We start from the raw sequence: 18405 nt of genomic DNA, 5'->3' as shown, positions 1-18405 counted from the left end.
TGGCTAGGAGCAGGCACCACATATGCGCAATGACGGGCAATGTACACGCACCATTTCTCCAGAAGCTGACGCCGAGCACGGGTAGCGCGAGGATCTTGTTGGGCTGACACGACAACTTCGTGGCAGCCGAATTCCGAATACTGCATATGCGGTGAGGGTAGCTATATGAACTTGTCGATAGGTCATCTTGTAGATTGTTGTAGCGCAGGCAAAACGAAACGGTCATAGAAGGTAGATAAGACAACACACAGCGCTGAGCCATAGAATAAAGAATCGCTGAACCACCTGCGAACAGCTGTTTACGTGCGCGATGTCGCACTGAACTACAGAAACCGCCGTCGCGCACTCCAAGACAAATCTTAACTAACGGTTTTAAATTAGTAAACGTACATATTATTTGCTTCTAATCAAGATAAGTCAATAATATTATAGTGTAAATGTTTTATTCACTACAATAAAGTAATTATGCAGCGTGTGCCACGAAACCTGGCTGTAAGCAACCATGGGCGTCGCACCAGTCGCATTGTTGAAATCGCAATCATGTGAAATGAGCCCTCTAAAAATCGCATTGCGACGCGTGCGACAGCACCGATTTTCGTCGTTGCAGTCGCACCATGTGAAACAGCCTTTTCGGGCCACGATGGCGGCTTTGTTATTGTTCTGTGCGCTCACACGTGTTGCTCCGTAGGTTTCGTACCGTGGAAAAGGCGCCGTGCGGGCAGGTTCGCGTTGGTCTCCGTGTTTTGCTGCGCTGCGTTATCTGGACCGTGCTCTACCGGATGTTGCTGTCGCCAGGTGGGACAGGAGGAACTAGAGTTCGTGAAATGAACGGCGCATGCACCGCTGAACGCAATGTACCGCGCCACGACAATGACAACGGACGAAGGAATATCCGCGGGAAATTTTGCCCTCTTTGGCGGAATCATGCTAACCTGCTAACGATTGTTTAGTATTGCTGCGGAGCGCGCGCGTCCGAGCAGCACGGTTGCGCGCAGCGCGGCGTGGTTTCGTGAGAAATGTAAACAAGAGAGGAGAGCTGGCCCGATAGGCGGAGCAACGCCATAAGCAACGCCAACTTCCGGCTTCACTATAGCTTCACAAAGAGTGACGTCAGGGCCTCTCCTTAGTTTCCTTCCTCCGTGTTTTCAACCTTTTAGCTACGCAGGCCTGCAGGGCGTTTGCTTAAACCTTTGCTGCTTTGAGGGGCGTTATGCAGAATAGCTGTTTCAGTTATATACTCCTAAAGACGTATTTTGAACAAATTTTTATAATTATTACGTCCTCAGTTTTTCCTACCGTCCGTCGCTCCCAGTGGCTGTTAAAGCGACGCTTCGCCAGGTTCGTATCACGGGTTTAATGCTGTCGAACTCCGAGCCGTCTCCCGGAAGGTAACACAATTATACAGCAAAAATAATTTGCAGTACGCTTAAGCTTCGCTTTTGAGAGTGGAACACGATAGTATTCAAAGATCCCCGACTGTTTCTCATGCTTGCCGGCCGCTGTAGCTTATGTAACCGTAATGTTTGCCGGGAAACTCTGGCGGCGAGCTTCCTGGCAAAGCGCGGCCTATTGCGTGGGTCGATCCGCAGAGGTCGTGAGGAGCCGGGCCAAGAAAATTGCATAATTTTCAGCTTTCTGTCATTGTTTCGCACTTTTAATGTTTTAGTCTGAGAAGATTTAACATAATATGCATGCGCTATCGGTGTTTTGTTTCATGACGTCTGTTTGTGGGCTGTCATTCTCAAAATTCCGAGGAATTACTGTTGAGAATGTAAGCCAAGGTGTGAGCGATTTTAGCGGTCTAATGGTGTGGCAATATAACCCGCATACACCGCACGTCATATAGCAAGGCGTGGCATATACATGTACATAAATTTGTGAGCAAATTTTCGGTCACGAACAACTCCGCCGTCGCCGGCACCTGATTTTCTGCTACACGGGGCCCTCAAGGCTCTCGCGTTAAAGCTCCGGTCTCCAACGCACTGCCCTTGACGCGGACTTCACGGCGTTATGTTTCTCGTGAGGAGACTGGTATCGAACTAGGCGCCATGCAAGAATAAAAAGATTAGGAGGGAGCGCCACGAGACATAATTAACTATTCTAATCACATAAAAGTTGTTCAGACTGTTGACTATGCGTAGCTATACTACGTGTTCATAGATAAATATTATGCTTAAGACACTGGTGGGCTGCATCACCATCTTTACAGTGTCCCATATCTCTTGCGTAGGCAAACAGCTACGCCCTCAACCAATCCCGACTCGCAGAGTTTCGAAGCTTTCCCAGCTGATCGTTCGAGCACGTGAACGAATTTGCTCGGGTTAAGGTCGCACAGCCTAGAACTTGTGCAGGCAATACGCAGGGGTCGCGCGCAGAGCCGTATTGTGGGCACTTGAGTTGTTCTGTCGACAGTGCCCCGAAAATAACTGTTGGAAGGGCGTGTATAACCACTGATGTTCCACACTCAAAGGAGAAGGATTGGGAAAGCCATGCCACGCACCACGTCAAGTGCGAAATGCGGTAGCTATCGGGTATCACTGCACCGTAGGAAGTCCTGCTGGTATTTTTTTTTAGGGTTGTGGTTCCGTAGGAAACGGAGCGGTCAGCAAATAAGCGGCACACGGCCACGTGGCTGGCCAGTGCAATTGCGGAGCACTCAAGCAACCAGCCGTATATATTCGTGTTGGCAGACGCAGATACACGGTCATTCTGGTACAGATAACAAAAATCTTTCTTTTTTTAGAAAAGATCACCAGACGGACGCCTAAACCGCCGCATTACTAAAATTCATTTGCTGATATTAATAGAGAAACACGCGCTAACCAACTTACCCTGATAGATATGGGCTCCTAAGCCTTCTTTCTGTCAGCAGTACCCCCATGCTTGCTGCGACATTTGCATGCTTTACCAGCAAGTTGTGGATAAAGTATATCTTTTTTACCCGAGCGCTTCGTAACGTAGATTAGCGGATCATAGATACCACTACTAAATTACGAGCCCTCTAAAACGTAACAACTAGCCAGAAATTATTCCGTGGATGCGTTACGTATTCCTTAAGAGCAGAATGTATGGGCAGTGATCCCGTGTTTAAACATTTATTCTAACCAGCAAGTTCTCAGCGCCTACCGACTTTTCAACTTCGTTGATGTGGCCAGAAAACTTTACCAAAGAAAAAATGCCAAGGGAACATGTAACACTAATTTATTTGCGTACTTATGGATAGTGGAAGCAAAAGGAGATCAACAGCTCTCGCGAGAAACGCTCAGAGAAAGACGCTTGGGGAAAAAAACGACGATGCCTTGCACATTTGCTTGCTTGCTGCACAAGGGCAGCAATGAATATCTGTACGTAATATCTCTATGCAACAAAACACAAATCAACGTATACACTTTACACCGCGCTCTAGTTCTTGATAAGAAGCCATCGCGCTTTTTATGAATAAGCGGCGCGACGCAAGCGCTGTAACAAGCTTCTAAACTGTGGTGTCCATATGTAAACAGTCAGTAGTAGCATACGCCCTCGTGCGTTCACTCTGTCCTAGTCGAAATATTAAGCGCTAAGCTTTCCAGTCAACTGAGTCCGCAAGCAGCAGCAAAAGTTTAACTGCAGAAACTGACAAGAAATACATCGTTTAAAATCACAGTTTTTTCACCGACTTTGCTGTTGCAGTTTCCGCCAGCCTGAACCACCTGTCTCTATAAACTTTCTTATAACAGGTACCCCTCGGTCGTCCTTCACAATAGGACTTCCAACGGAACGCTCGGAGACCAGTGACCGAAACTTTGGCGTCAACTGAATTTATTTTCGCAATGCTTGACAAAAACATGCGTAAATTCGTAAAATTCGTAACAAGAGCCCAAATGTGTTAACTTCAATGAAAATTCGGGACAGTGGGCAGGTATGCTTGAGGGAATAAATCCCAAGAAGTTCCCTATTCAAAGGTTTATCTAAGCTGGAAGATGTGATGGCAGAAACATCACGATATTTGAAGCAAACAAGACATTTTGAAGCAAAGAACTGCTGCATGGCAAGACATTGCTGCAACAATCCTGTATGTCGATGAGAAAAGTGTTCGGCGCAGATTGTATTGTTCATTGACGTTCCTGACAAAGAGCGAATGATACGAGTAATGTGGGCAGAATGACATCTGTAGATGCTCACTTACACTCGTTTGCAAATCACTCACGCGCTGAAGACGGCGCACCACAATTTTCTAGAGTTCTCCGTACTATGGTCTAATCAAATAAGACGCCATGAAGGGCGCAATGTTTTCAGTCCACGAACGCCCTGCTTTCTCGACGGAGCAGTAGACGCACACACTCCAAGACAATGACACCCGACCACGTGGAACGCTGTAGTTCTCGAAGAACAGTCGGAGGTCATAGCTGTCCGTCTCAAGGTGTCTAAGAACGGGTAGGGCCTTGAGCACGTCGTGCAGGTCCCCTGGTGCGAGTCCCAACGCACGTACTGACCAACTGGTTCTCAATGTCAAGTGTTCGAGGCGTGCAAAAGGCAGGGGTCGAGCTTGATGCACGCAGTATTGCAGAAACATTAAGCACATGTCGTCGTCTAGAAAGCGCGCGGTCCGAAGGTTGCACTGTGTGACAGACAGCAACGAGTTGAAAGCGACGTTCAGGATCTGGACACTCATTTCAATGTGCTCCAGATAACGGAATGCGTTGGCGTCCCCTGCGGTCTCCTCTGAGGAGACCATGCACATTGCGAGCTTAAGGATCTTTATCTTTGGACACATCTTAGCAATTGTGGAGAGTTGCAGACCGCCGCAATGCACTAGAACCAGTTCTTCGAGATCTGGCCAGCTTTTCAGTAGCTGCTTCAGTACAGCATTGGTATTGGCGAAGGCTTCGCTTGAAGCGGCGAGTACATGGATGCTACGGAGATAACGGAAACCTGAGATCTTGGAGAGCGCTTTCGGCGTGGCTACTGCTACCTGCAAAGTTTGGAAACTGCATTAAGTTCGCTTCTAAAAGAATAGCGTTTTGACATGCCTAAGGATTAGTTTAAAACAGAGATCTCGTACCGCTAGACCATATACATGTGAACCACTTGGTGGCTTATCATGGCCAAGACAGAGCGAACGCTGAAGAAATTATTACGGACAATGACCCCAGCCCTTTTATGCCTTATGGGTTAGAGGCACAAGAAATGACGTTGCGTCCGATGCCTTTGATTTGTTGTCCCGTGTTCGCGCTGTTTCATCGCCATGATGAGTTCTTACCTTCAACTTCTGGACAGACGGAAACTTCTTTGCAGCGAGCGCGATGTCAGTTGCTACTGCTGGGTTTAATGGCTGTCCGGCTGATACGATGTCCTGAGAATGGAGCCAAATGTGGGTGAACTCTGCTTGACGATGCTTCTTCATGGTGGGTAAGCCGTGGGATTCCATGAGGCAATTCACGACATAGCCAGTGTCGATGCGACACACCTACATAAGAAGATCATTGTCAGACTGTTTCACTGCTGAACCAAGGTTTCTGCCGGAGGTCCCAGACATCTGTCCGGCATCAGATAGACAGATTCCATGCCTACAAATACATTGACGCCATTTGTGTACATAAACTTCGCACTTGACCACTTTCTCTATCTTTTCCTGTCTTCATCTATATCTCTTAATATAATAGACCTCCGCCCATCTACCTTTAATGTCATACGGTGGCTCATAGGCCTCCTGTAATATTAAAGCGACCCTTTCTTTTATTGGTAGGGTGGTGTAGAGGCTTTCTTTTGTAAGACTGGGGAGCAAAAGGTAGGCCAGATGCACTTGAGTAACTGTCTCTCAATAGGATGAGCAAAACAAGAACACGGTGAAAGCAGGAGCTGACAAGTGGACCTGTATTCTTCTACGTGCATTGAAGAAGACAAGTGCACTTGTCGAAACGCTGGTTCCTGCTTTCACCTGGTTCTCGTTTTGCTCATCGTCTAGAATTTCCATCTCCCACCTTCCCCGCGTTGCCTCTCAATAGATGCCACCTCAACTGCACGCCAAAGGAGTAGGAAAATTAAAGAGGGAAAGAGTAGAGCGCAGCTTTATTAGGAGGTAAGTTTCGATGGCGATTGAATTTTGGAGAGTATGGTGCAGCCCGTGATGACGGGGAGAACTGTGGCACCGTGAGAAGGAAGCCGGGAAGGACTTACCGGGAAAGGGAGTTCGTAAGCCAGAGAAACGCGAAACCTCCTCGAACATCCCGCGCCAGTTGTCTCTGACGTCATAGATTTTAACGGCATGCGTTCGGGCCTAGTAAGTATTTACCGCTTAAGATAGATTGGCATTGTATTTTAAAGGTAAGACTGAACTTGGCGACTTTATAAAGCTTCCACTGAGCCACAACGAAAATACGAAAAAATACTATGAAAACTGTGCCGTCATGCTGGCACGCATCGCTGGGGTTACGGAGCGAAATTTCTAAAAATGAACTTGTCATTTACGTGCTATAGTAATAAGGAACCTATTACAGCGAAATTAAATCGTAAAAGTTGTGAAACATTTTATCAGCTTAAACTAACTTAGCGTTTTTCTTCAGTAACCTTGAAGAAATAGACAAGCTGTTATGAGCAAGGAGCACCAACGGAACTGAATGACTCGATTTTCATGACGACGCAGTACTACCACCACCGTTCAAACTGACAGCAAGTCTTTTCCTTTAATTTTATTGAGGTGGAGAATGAAATATGAGAGAGTTAAATCTACGGTAACTTCTATATTCTTAAAAAGAAAAAAATGCAAGTGAATATGGCAGACTAAGGGCTGACTGTAGGAGTCCAAACAAACCCCGCCTTATACGACTCTGTTGCTACACCGATTATCGGAAACTCAGTGTATGATGACAGACCGAAGGGTGATACAAACGTGATAGATTGCCAAATGGCAACTCATTCCTTCCTTATATTCGTGTCTGCCGTGAAGATCATGCGTAAGGACATTCAAGTTAGTTTTTAGGAAGACCAGCTTAAGGGCTCCTGACCCAAGTTTTCTTGGATCAATAAATTTACTCCGAACTACCGATAGAGCTACGGTGCTGACTGTCACTTTTTCCCCGTTGTTAGGCATTTGTGTACAGGTATGAAAAGTTTATAACAGCTGTGTCTTACCAGTACTCACCTACGGGGCAGAAACCTAGACGCTTACGAAAAGGCTTCTACTTAAATGGAGGACGACGCAACGAGCTATGGAAAGAAGAACGATGGGTGCAACGATAAGGGTATAAGAAGAGAGCAGAGTGGGTGAGGGAACAAACGCGAATTAATGATATGTTAGTTGAAATCAAGAAAAAGAAATGGGAGGGGGGGCGTGGGCAGGGCATGTAATGAGAAGGGAAGATAACCGATGGTCAATAAGGGTTACGGACTGGATTCCAAGAGAAGGGAAGCGTAGCAGGGGGTGGCAGAAAGTTAGGTGGACGGATGAGATTAAGAAGTTTGCAGAGACAACATGGCCACAATTAGCACATGACCGGGGTAGTTGAAGTATGGGAGAGGCCTTTGCCCTGCAGTGGGCGTAGCCAGGATGATGATGATGATGATGAAAACTAATCTTAGGAAAGCGCTGACAAGCTTCATGCGTGGCAACGTCACTCACATCAGGGCAAGTGCGCAGAAGCGCCTGCACGGTCTCCCAACTCATCATCAGGCTGCCCTAGCTAAGGCAGCCGGTGCTGCCCACGAGCTGCCTAAGCTGACTGTGCTCGACCAGCGGTGCAGAGCGCTCCTTCCATGGCTCGTCCCACTCCAAGGTGTGTGCGCAGTTATCGTGCACCAAGGCCAGGATCCGAGCGTTCGGAAACATGCGAATAAGCTTGTAGACCTTGTCCGTGTTGTGCACGATGCATATCTCCCGAGTTTCTCGAAGCAGCTCGGTAGCGGCCCTGGCGTAGACGTCCGAGGAGTCGAAGGACGCACAACCACAGAATAGCGCCTTGGAGATCTTCGCCACGTGCTGCAGCGCACTCTTCGCCACGGAAACCAAAGATTTCTGGTTCGCGATCAAGAGAAGACCATTTTCTTTGGTAAGGGATAGTCCTTCTGGAACAGCCACGTCTCACGGCCAAGCTGTTTTCAGTTTAAGCACGATATAATCTTCGGCAATAAGCAGGAGTGGGGGATGTCCGAACTCTCTCACCAGCTCCATTGTACAGTATACGTGCATTGCCTAATGCCTGGAAGAAATAAAAAGAAAATAAGAGTTATATTTCATATGGCGCACATTTATCGACAGCAGCACAAGCCAGCACTGCGTGCCATAAATTGCACAATGTGATTGGTGAAATCGCCTATATTTTTTTTCATATGTAAGGGATATTCTAATGCAATGTTTATGCTGTTCCACAACATCCTTGAAAAATGCGAATATGCAAACACGAACTCAGGCGGAAGCACATTATGAGACGTCGACGTAGCGCTGTCACAATGGCGAAGGCATTGCTTGAATGTCTGCTGCGAGGACGTTGTTGAGGATGAGATGTGTGCGCAGTGAGAAGTACGCCATTGTAGCGCTGTAGACAAATTCATTGTAGCAGGTTCATGAATATGTTCAGTGCGAACAAACTTATACTAACGCTAAGCATGCGCTCTATGTCACACACTCACGCATACATATTCTATAGGTATTAAAAGATCATCGTCTGTAAACAAAATACACAATAAAAAGCACCCTGCTTTATAAGGTCAGACACAAGCCCGCTAACTGTATATAACGAAACATCAAAGATCACGCATCACCATGGTACTTTGTGTAGTGTAGCAGATCCATTATCGGAGTCACGCCGGTGTTGAGTGTCTTGCGGCTGAGGTACTCTTAAATTGAAACTGGCCGTCAGACTGTGCGCAATACGAGATACATGGACGTAACTCTAGGAACATAAAAGCAGAGAGGCTGGTTCTGTGCCCTTCTGAACTGCAGTTGGCGTACATCAGCTTAAGTGAACCAGGGATTGGCAGGAACCCGGGCCCCTCTGACATCCGAGACATACAGTCTTGGAGCTCTTCGCATAAATGATCTGAGGTCAAGACTTCCTTAAGGAGACCGAGGACCTTGGACCTGTCGACTATATAGCAGCTCGAATAGAGAAAGTCCCATGCTGGCTTGAGACAATTTCCTCTACAGGGAATTGAACAGGGCGGCGACAGTAAGCTGTCCATGTCTGGTTTCTCTTGGTAGAGATTACATAGCATCTGTTTGAATATGCCATTAAAGTGCTCCACTAGCCCATTACAGATGGGATTATGGTAAGGCGTCAAACTGATACGTTTGATAGCCAGCAAGTAATTCAATTCTCTAATTAGGTCCGATGCAAGAGGCTTAATCGTAAAGGATCTCGTGTGGACACCCAATGGGGCAAGACATCTCGATAAATTTTTCAGCCACTGTTGCCGAATCAATCACTAACGTCCGGGTGTCTTGTGGCGAAATCAGCACGGGTCAGTACGTACTGGCTACCCTTAGATGAAACAGGCATAAGCGTTCGATGATGTTCAACGCCACTCGTGCGAAGGCACTGTCGATTAAAAGCATACTTTCAAGAAGTGTCTTGTTTACCTTACTCTCATGATACCTCATTCGGATTGCACCGCAAGAGACCATGTATTTTCTCACTTTTTCTTAGGCTCACCGCCAATAGCACTCGTGAGCGCAATCGGCCGCTGGATTTAGCCCTTGCTGCCCCGATATAAGACTTTCGTGCACCGAAGTAAGCACTTAGCTACGTAACACTTGAGGCACCAGCATTCGTTGGACCCATCTGCATGAGGATAGTTGGTAATGGCGGTACAACACTCCCTTTACTATTTATCTACTTTAAACAAACAGAAAGTTTTTTTTCACGGAAACACTTAAGCTTTCTTCTTCTTGCAACTCTCTAACCTCTTGTGCTGTCATAAGATGCTTTCCAGTCATCTTCTAAGCTGTTGTTATGGGCTCTTGATGGCAACCAGTAAGGATTCGGAGAACCGCCTTCTCCCTTAGTTCCTTCTTCATTCGCTGCACAGTTCGGGGCAGATTTCTATACCGTAGCCCCTATTTCCTTGTTTTGCCTCGGTCACGAGCTTCACGTAATCCCGGTACATTTCCGACAGCAATGTCATTAAGCAGAGCTGCCATGCATTTTGCAATCGACGGGGCAGGAAAATAAGATGAATAAATTTCAATTTCTGCCTCGGTAACTGTGATGCTACTGTCAATTTCCAAGAACAAGGTAGCAGTGGTAACTGTAATTGCTTCGTCTGGTACGAGCGAGCGACGCACTACCAGCTTCCCGTGTCTCGTAAGACCGAAGCAGTCTGGCTAGATTATGCCCTGTGGCACTGACCTATTACGTGTTTTTGCCTTTGGATGAGTTTTCGCCACGTTGGTAGTCTTTCTCTACCACTTGTATTTGGAGCTTGTATTGGGAAATCACTGGCAAGACAGTTTAATGCTGGGCCATTCTTTGTGTGTGAAGCTTTGATATCGTTCCAGGGCTTACGGCCGTATCCATAGTATTGTTGCGTTGGTTTCGCCCGGCAACCTGATACCAAGTGATCCAATTGTTCAGACAAAGCAGCGTGTTTGATCCTTCGCGGATAGATTTGCGCAATTCTCCGTAGAACTGCTGCTCTACATTTGGTCACGGTTAAGTAACAAATTTGGCCATCTGTGAGCCTCTGAGAAATTGTTGGTAGCCTCTGCCATGTCATCTAGCTTGCTCCAACTTCTTTTTTGCATAAAAAAGCGCCACCAAGTCGAGACTATTGTACAGGAACTACTCCGCTATAAATATCTTGCGAAGTGGCAAATACTCCTTTTCAGTTTTCGATATTCCGACCCATCAAAAAAAAAAAAAGAAAGCTCAGGGACCTTGTTGCGTACTGCTTGCCAGTTTTACCACCTTGGGGCTTGCTGAAAAAGCAATATACAGTAAAGATTTCAGCACATAAATATACTGAAACTTCACATAAACGCGGGCAGAGTCCGATAGTGAGCACAGTCACATTGTATCGCCTTCCAAGAAAATTACCTAACGTCACTGTCTGTCAGAAAGCCACGGTGTGTGCCCCGCACTGTCCTTGTCTTGCGCTGTATGACCATTGTCAGTTTAAGCGTGCTCTCACAACAACACCAGCGCTTACACAACGCAGTTTATGAGTAAAATAATGGCAAGAATATCAAGAAGCGAAGCCCTCCAGCGACTCTTTGATTCCACTAATAAATTACCCCAAACTGCAGTTAGAAGCCATCGTAGCTTACCTATGCGACTCTACCATTGATTAAATCACTGGTCAGTCAACAGCGAAGCTGTAATATTTCGACGCCGAATGGTATCATACCATCGTGACTCGCTGAGCTTATATGTATTTCGTTTCTGCAGCATGTGCTGATCAAGTGATATCTCTTCCGCTGCCGCCACCGCTATGTGCATTGCGATCTATTTACGAGCTCGTAAATGAAAAACCAATGTACACTTTGTCTCGCAGAGGCGTTCAGTAATACCGTAACGTGTTCCTGCTTACAAGAACAATACTAGGGCTATTTTTACAATTTCACTAGTTCTAGTGGACTCAGCAGTATTTTGTTGATTTATCTTCCCTAACCGGCCCCTGCATTTCAAAATATTCGCCATGGTTGTCCTGGCCTGTCTCTCGTGCACTTGAAAAGTTCAGGTCCTCCCAGCTTCCTTATTCTTAATACGACTATTTTTTCCTTTTTGTGAATACAGCGGTACTTATAATTCGTGTTCTATAATTTCTCCCGACTTCCTCAAAAAGCCAGAGCCTTGTACCACATCTTGATGATTACGAAAAAAGCACACTTCCATTTTCCAGTGTCACACTGTTCAGATTATTTCATTTGTATAGATTATTTTAAATAAAGATTACCTTCCCTATGCGTTACCAGTTCTCGACTTCCCGTAATTTTTAAAATTACTGAGTTGTATAGACGTGCACCTTCACATCACATACAACGCCCTTCCTAACCTTACAAGTGTTCCGTTCTAGTCCCAACCGAACGGTTTGAGGAACCTGCAGTGCACACAACAAAAAGGGCTTAAATAAGGACCAGACTTGTAGGCAACCTGCGCTGTCGACTGGCGAAGTTTTTTTTTGTTGTTTACTAGTCCACGCCGACCCGAAAAGGCCAGTCGCCCGCGGAAATACTTCTGGGATTACGACCAAGTACGGCCCTCAGTACCTACTTCGCAGAGGAGGAAGAGGCGGAGAATACTATGAGCACAGGGTTTCGATTACGGAGCGCCACCATTCGTGCCAGGAATGCCTGTGTGGACACAACAGTATAATCAGCCTGGGCAAAAGGTGGCTACCTTGGCCCATGACGGCCGTCAAAGGCAGACATACGCTAACAGTAAACACGCCAACTGGGATGCATCGACGACACGTACATCAACTACGACCACGCGAATCACCGACTCGGTGAAGGAGGAAGATTTCGGCATGCAGTCCGTCGCAGTGGATAAGCATCCCAAGCAAGGCCGCCCTGACCCCGCGAAAACCAGTCAAGAAGCAGTCAGGCCTCGCGAGTCTGTCCCTCAGCCCGTGATGAACCCGTGAAAGGCCGCGCTGAACCGATGACGAATCCAGAGTAAACGACGGAACAGGTTCTACTCTGACGCTCAGGCCGCGCCTCCGGACATGCGTGAACTACAGCGGGGAGGAAGTGCTGCATTGAAGACCTCCAAATGCACGCGCGGTGAACGTGTCGATCATGGCACATCCTTGCAAGCTTCGTAAAGACGGGTGCATCAGCCTCATGGTCAGATTATAAAAGCTCAATACAGTCTTTAAGGAACGTTCTATCTTGTTCCCCATAATCGTGTGTGTTTTGGACGCTTCCTCCAGCTGGCAGCGTTTTCGTACCTGCATGTTTGTGTTTTCATTTCGTTTTCCCAATATTCACACATATTTCTGAGGACGCTTGGCAGTCACTCCGGCCTGACGACGGACTGACCGACGAACCAATCGTCAAGCTATACAGAGTGGTTCCGCATTGCATGTAGGAATTCCCCGCCTATTAAAACGAGCGCGTAGAGCACATAGACACATTGGGAAACTACAGCGCTGCACAAAACATGATGAAATAGGACACATAAGATATATCCTAGTTTCCGAATAGTGAATTATCAAGTGTTCTACTTTTACATCTTACTGAGAGAAAACGAGCGCTTAGGGGTCAGGAGACGACCAATCAATGTGTCGTGTTTCGACACTCAAAATACAGGAGCGGCGACTTACTGTTTTTAAGCCATGTTCCGAACGGTGGCACCAAAGCACGGTCGACTACCTAACGCATTTGGATGCGTAGTAATTAGCCTTGAACGTTTTCGATAGGCAAAGCGAGTTACTGCCTATATACACACGTTGCTTGAGTTCACAGCAGTGAAGGCGGCGATAAGCTGGAAGACGCTGGCACTTCTGGAATCAACGTTCCAGATTGATCGACCGCTCCAGACTGACAGCCGCACCGCATTGGTCGCACGAAGACGATGCCGGTGAAAGTGGAGTTATCATCCGTGGTATCAGCGGTATACGAATGCACACAGCCGAGTGGGACGCTCCGAGAGTTTCGTATCACGGGTTTAACGGTGTCGAATTCCGTGCTGCCGGCCGCCAGCCAACACAACACAACGTACAACAAGAAACCGTGGCCATGAAAGCCCCTTCAGCGTGGATGTTATGGCGTTTGGCTTTACGCGTTCACACTGGCATCGAACTGGTCGCTACGGAGGAAAGTAAGAAGTATCGTTTTTTCCGGACTATAGTCCGCAGGGACCAATTTGAAATTCAAATAAGTATACATACATCTTACATACAATAAATACGGCAGACATCTTCCGACGACAATCTACTGAGTGTTGCTGTAGATTACAGTGTGCTTATAAATGGGCGCGTGTTCAATGTGAACTCTCGCTGCACCGTTTTATAGCGCGCCAGAGTATGTGAAAAATACATAAGTAGAAGTATGCAAAAAGCAAAGGAGGTAGGCTTATGCAGAGAGACAGCGCGAAATAAATGACATAGGAAATTCAACGACTTTAGTTAGAAGAAAAGCATCCGGTTCGACCCCCACACTGGAAAGGGAGACGCAAAATTAGAAAAGAGAAGCGCTTAAGGAGATCACAGTGACTGGATAAAGCATGGAAGTGTAGGTGTCGTTTAAATAAGACACCCAAACGTCGCAAAGGCAAAGGTGCGTTCACCACCTTCTGGTGCTAAGGCAACGAAAGCTTATTTCAGTATAATATCTGCGAGAAAATAGGCACCGATATGCCTGAGGGATAGAGGGGACGTCGACAGCACAAGTTCAAGTCTCGCGCATAGGATCAGCAAAAGCAACTTTTTTTAGAGCGATAGCTCTACTAGTCCAGGTATAAACCGATAAAATGCCTGGTTCCGCAAATCTGACCTGTAAGCTGAGCCGAGGCCAAACTTAGCCTGCCACTGTACCGGCGGCTGCTGCGTACGCCGCGTGGGCGCCCATTATATTGAAAGCGACCTGCCGCTGAGTGCCGGTAGCTTCGTACGCGCTGTGCTTTCGACGCTGAGTTCGCGTAGAGGCGAGACGCAGCGTGAAGGTCACTTAGCTCGCTGCTGCTGCCGCACCGAGCAGTGTGTATGTTGTGTTGTGTATGGTCTTGTGGTGCAACTGTAGATGCGGTAGTTGCTGACGGCGCCCAGTAACGTCTGTGGCCTTTCCCAAAGCAAGCGAAACCGTGCTATCGCTCGAGAAACTTGTTTTTACCCGCGTTCAACCATGCCATCTTTTTTTACAGGGAAGCTGTTAAGGGCTAGTTGCTCCAGAATCATGTCCGTGTGTAGACTGAAAACTCAATTGGCCAATCCCGAAGATAGTGCAATGCCGGGCCGACACGCGGCGGAGGTGAAGCAGGCGTTAAGCCCTCCCCATAGGTGGGCCGATCCCGAACATTGTGAAATTCGCCTATACGTTACCCATAATGTGCGTGTAAAAAATATAAACGAGGCGCCTTGTTTAAGTCACTAGGGAACCAGGGCAACCTGCTACAAACTTCACATGACGCAAAATAAAGAGCGTCTAGTATCGTGCGTAATAGGACTGTGTGCTGTGTCTTTTTTGCCCTAAGACGTTGGTTCTTTTGCTCTCTTTATTAAATACATATTTTATACCGTTGCTTTTGCTACGCAAAAAAGAGTAGCCATCACCATTATAAGGTGAGGGCTATTCCATTTTTTTTTTAATTTTCATTTGAGAAAATCGGTGTGGTAATTACTAGCAAAGCTCCCAAGCGACCAGGAACGCTAAAGTTTCTCCACACAATGCACTAAACACGAACCTCATTTTCGCAAAATATAAACTTGGCGTAAAGCAGAGAAACCTCGCGATATTTCTACGCAGAGATTAAAAAAGCTGTTTGAAATTTTCGAACATTTGATACATATTTTTTTCGGAAGCTGCAGTTGATCCACACACATTTGACTTCACGCAGATAATTGCAGTAATATTCCCCGTTTTTTCATAAAAACTTCACATTGGTGGCATTTGGTCGTTATGCCATGACGAAAGGCTGTATTCTGCGCCGCTCATAAGACACACGCATAACACCCCGCAGTGCTTGCATATGTAATTCATTACAAAGGAAGCGATTAACCCACACTTCAAATTTTGCTTCTGCATCACCCATTACCTCATTCTTACATTTACCATACATAAACAGGCCTATTTTGTTTCACCAAGGATATCGGGAGAAGATCACATAACACAAAGAACAAGGGTTCAAGAAATATTGGTAACGCACCTAATTGAGCGAGAAACATTAAAATTTCGCAGCGCATTGCAATTAACATGGCTCCCATCTCAATTGAATATAAGGTTTCTGTAACACACAGTTTTCTCGGCACGTTGGCAAATGTAGCAGATGATAGCGCGTCACTCATTCTGACACTTCCTCAAGGAATTTTCCCCAAATGCTTTACTGGACTACGGGCATTCACATTTCCCATAGTGATGAAAAGCATTTTTCTTCGTCTGCTCTTGGTGGTGTTCGTGGTTATGCCAGGATGCAGCGTTCTCAATTTTGCGCTGCTCCAAAAATACACTACTAGCGTTCTGGAGCACACGTATTTTACTGCAAAGGCAACAATTCACTCACACACCTTGACCTCTATCCCACAGATTGCTCAAGCCATGCCCCTCATTTTCTTTAAGCGTAAAAAAGATGCGCAGCTTAGTTCACCTAAGACAATCGAAAAACCAAATGCTAACCCTTAATGACGCACGAAGATAAGATAAAAACGACAGTTTAGGAATTATTTCCAACACTTCAAATGAAGGCAGCGACGTGAATGTTCCGGAACACATAGAACTTGACATCTCCGCTAAAGTTACATGAATTTGAAGCTGGTACCTTGTACAGTTCTTTTGAGATTTGACAAAAATTTTGCGCATAACGGCACTATGAAGCCTTTGAAGAAAAAAAAATTTTTTTTGAAAAGCAGTGCTTGGTCTATGCGTATTTAATTGTCCAAAGGGATTTGCCATACGCGTTCCCCCCAGATTTGACACATTTCGCACCACTCGCAAAACAATTATATACGCTTAGGGGCGCTTAAATACTTAACTTATTCCACAAGCTGTAGTAAGCCACAAAACTTTTAATTTCCCCAACGCACAACCCACAATGTGCCTCTTATTTCTACCAAAATATAAAGTTTGCGTAGCATAATGGTTCTCTCGGGACACTAAGAAACATAGCTTAAAAAATTTATATAGCGCTTTCGAGCACTTAGGAAATATTTTTCTTATTTTACAAAGGCTTCACAAATATTTACCTTTCCACACAAATTTTCCACAGCGCTTTCCCCGAGTACGCTAAATATGACTTTGGTGGATTATGTAGTTCCGCCATAGCAGCATGCTCTATTTCGCGTCACACACATAACGTTCCGTAACACTTGCAGGCGTCATTTATTTCAAAGCCCGTAACAGACAAGCTTACCTCATATTTTGCTTACACATCCCCATAATGTGTCTCGTGGTTGTGCCAAATATAAACAAGGCGCGTGATTTCATTCGCTGAGAACAGCGGAGAAACAAACTATACTCACCACTTCTAACGCACGAAAATGGGTGGGGGTGGGGGGAATCGGGGGCGGCTGTTCAGTAATTATCTGCAACGCTTGTAGTCATAGGCCAGTAACGTGAAAGTTTCGCACCCCTGTTAAACTTAACAGTTGCTTTATTTTCACGGAACTTGAAGTACGTCTTCCAAAGTTGATTTAGGACTGTGGGAAACATCGCGGAAACCGGCGGTATGACGCTGTGTAACAGTTCAGTAACTTTCTACGAAGGCTGTAGTTAACCAAGTTGGTTTAAAGGCTTAAACTTTTTCACTCAAAACATGCTCCCTTCTTCCGCGAAATATCAATATTCTGGCTCACCTATTACACTGAGGAGTCCGAGGAAAAGCAACTACATGTCTCGTACAAGGCGTAAAAATTAGTTGAACAGCATTCAGCATTTATATTGAAAGCACATAATTAACGTACAAATTTCGAGCTTTCCGTACACGTTACATAAGGAGTGGCGCCAATTTCCCACCGATACAAATTTCCCGCCGTTTACAGTGCTCCTATGAATACGGCGTAACACTCCAAGCGTTTGTTATAACCGCGCTAATCGGGGCAGAAATCAGGATATAGCAATCTTCAATTGGACCCTAACTGACACACCCGCACTTCGACACTTGCCTGCCTTGTGGCCCCCTAAATGTTCCCCCACACTCTCAAAATATGAACTTCGGGAACAATAGTTCTCTCTGTTCCAAAAAACAACCGTAACAACTGGCTCACAACTTTTCTGAGCAATTCTAGTCGCACTATAACTGCAAGCTTCGCTATAAAACAGGAGCGCAAACTTACCAGTGACTTGCGTGATGTACAGAAGCAGTTGACTACCTAAGGCTATTGGATACGTCGTCCTTAGCACTGAACGTGCTCTGCAGACAAGCGAACTTCCGCGTAGCCACACGTGCTGCTTGCGTTCACGGGAGTGGGGCCGCAGAGAAGTTGGAGGAGTGCCGTTCAGATAGCCTGAAAGCGTCGTCGACAACAAAACGCTATGGGTTTCACAGTCGAGATCAATCGCCTGTCCAGACTGCCACATGACCTGCAGCCGTCAGCAGAAAGCGACGTCGAATGCGAAAGTATATAAGGTGGCATCGCGATCACGACGGTTTCAAATTATTTAGGGTTTCCCCACTGGGGCATGCTGCTCTCCGGCGGCGAGCAACACAATCGAAAAAGAGAAGCGCTGCCCTTGAACGTTTCCCCCGAAATCAGCGCTGTGTCGCGAGAATGTATTTGTGGATGATGCAGTACGCGAAGTCACAAACCCAGTGCAGCACGCTTGCCTAGTTGCTGGCT

General features: G+C 46.3%; 1 protein-coding gene across 1 annotated transcript; it reads right to left on the bottom strand.

Annotated features, from left to right (window-relative positions):
- Nucleotides 1-3845: 3845 nt before the first annotated feature.
- On the bottom strand, nt 3846-18143 carry LOC142564845 (uncharacterized). The gene is made up of 4 exons (XM_075676024.1): nt 17902-18143; nt 7598-8174; nt 5240-5446; nt 3846-4951 (listed from the first exon to the last, which is right to left on the bottom strand). The coding sequence occupies exons 2-4, from the start codon at nt 7643-7645 to the stop codon at nt 4229-4231; spliced, it is 978 nt and encodes a 325-aa protein (XP_075532139.1). The 5' UTR covers nt 7646-8174; nt 17902-18143; the 3' UTR covers nt 3846-4228.
- Nucleotides 18144-18405: the final 262 nt, after the last annotated feature.

This window comes from Dermacentor variabilis, chromosome 11 (assembly GCF_050947875.1).
Source record: "Dermacentor variabilis isolate Ectoservices chromosome 11, ASM5094787v1, whole genome shotgun sequence".
Taxonomy (NCBI): Eukaryota; Metazoa; Arthropoda; class Arachnida; order Ixodida; family Ixodidae; genus Dermacentor; species Dermacentor variabilis.
The sequence above is the reverse complement of the archived record's forward strand: the minus strand, read 5'-3'. Positions and strand labels throughout refer to the sequence as shown.

What these genes read in the sequence shown, in the direction of transcription:
- LOC142564845 (XM_075676024.1), bottom strand. Translation starts at nt 7,645, where the DNA reads ATGATGAGTTGGGAGACCGTGCAGGCGCTTCTGCGCACTTGCCCTGAT. An exon ending in TTCTGCGCACTTGCCCTGAT is followed by an intron (nt 5,447 to 7,597) that starts GTGAGTGACGTT and finishes CTTCTTATGTAG; the next exon opens with GTGTGTCGCATCGACACTGG. An exon ending in CGTCTGTCCAGAAGTTGAAG is followed by an intron (nt 4,952 to 5,239) that starts GTAAGAACTCAT and finishes CAAACTTTGCAG; the next exon opens with GTAGCAGTAGCCACGCCGAA.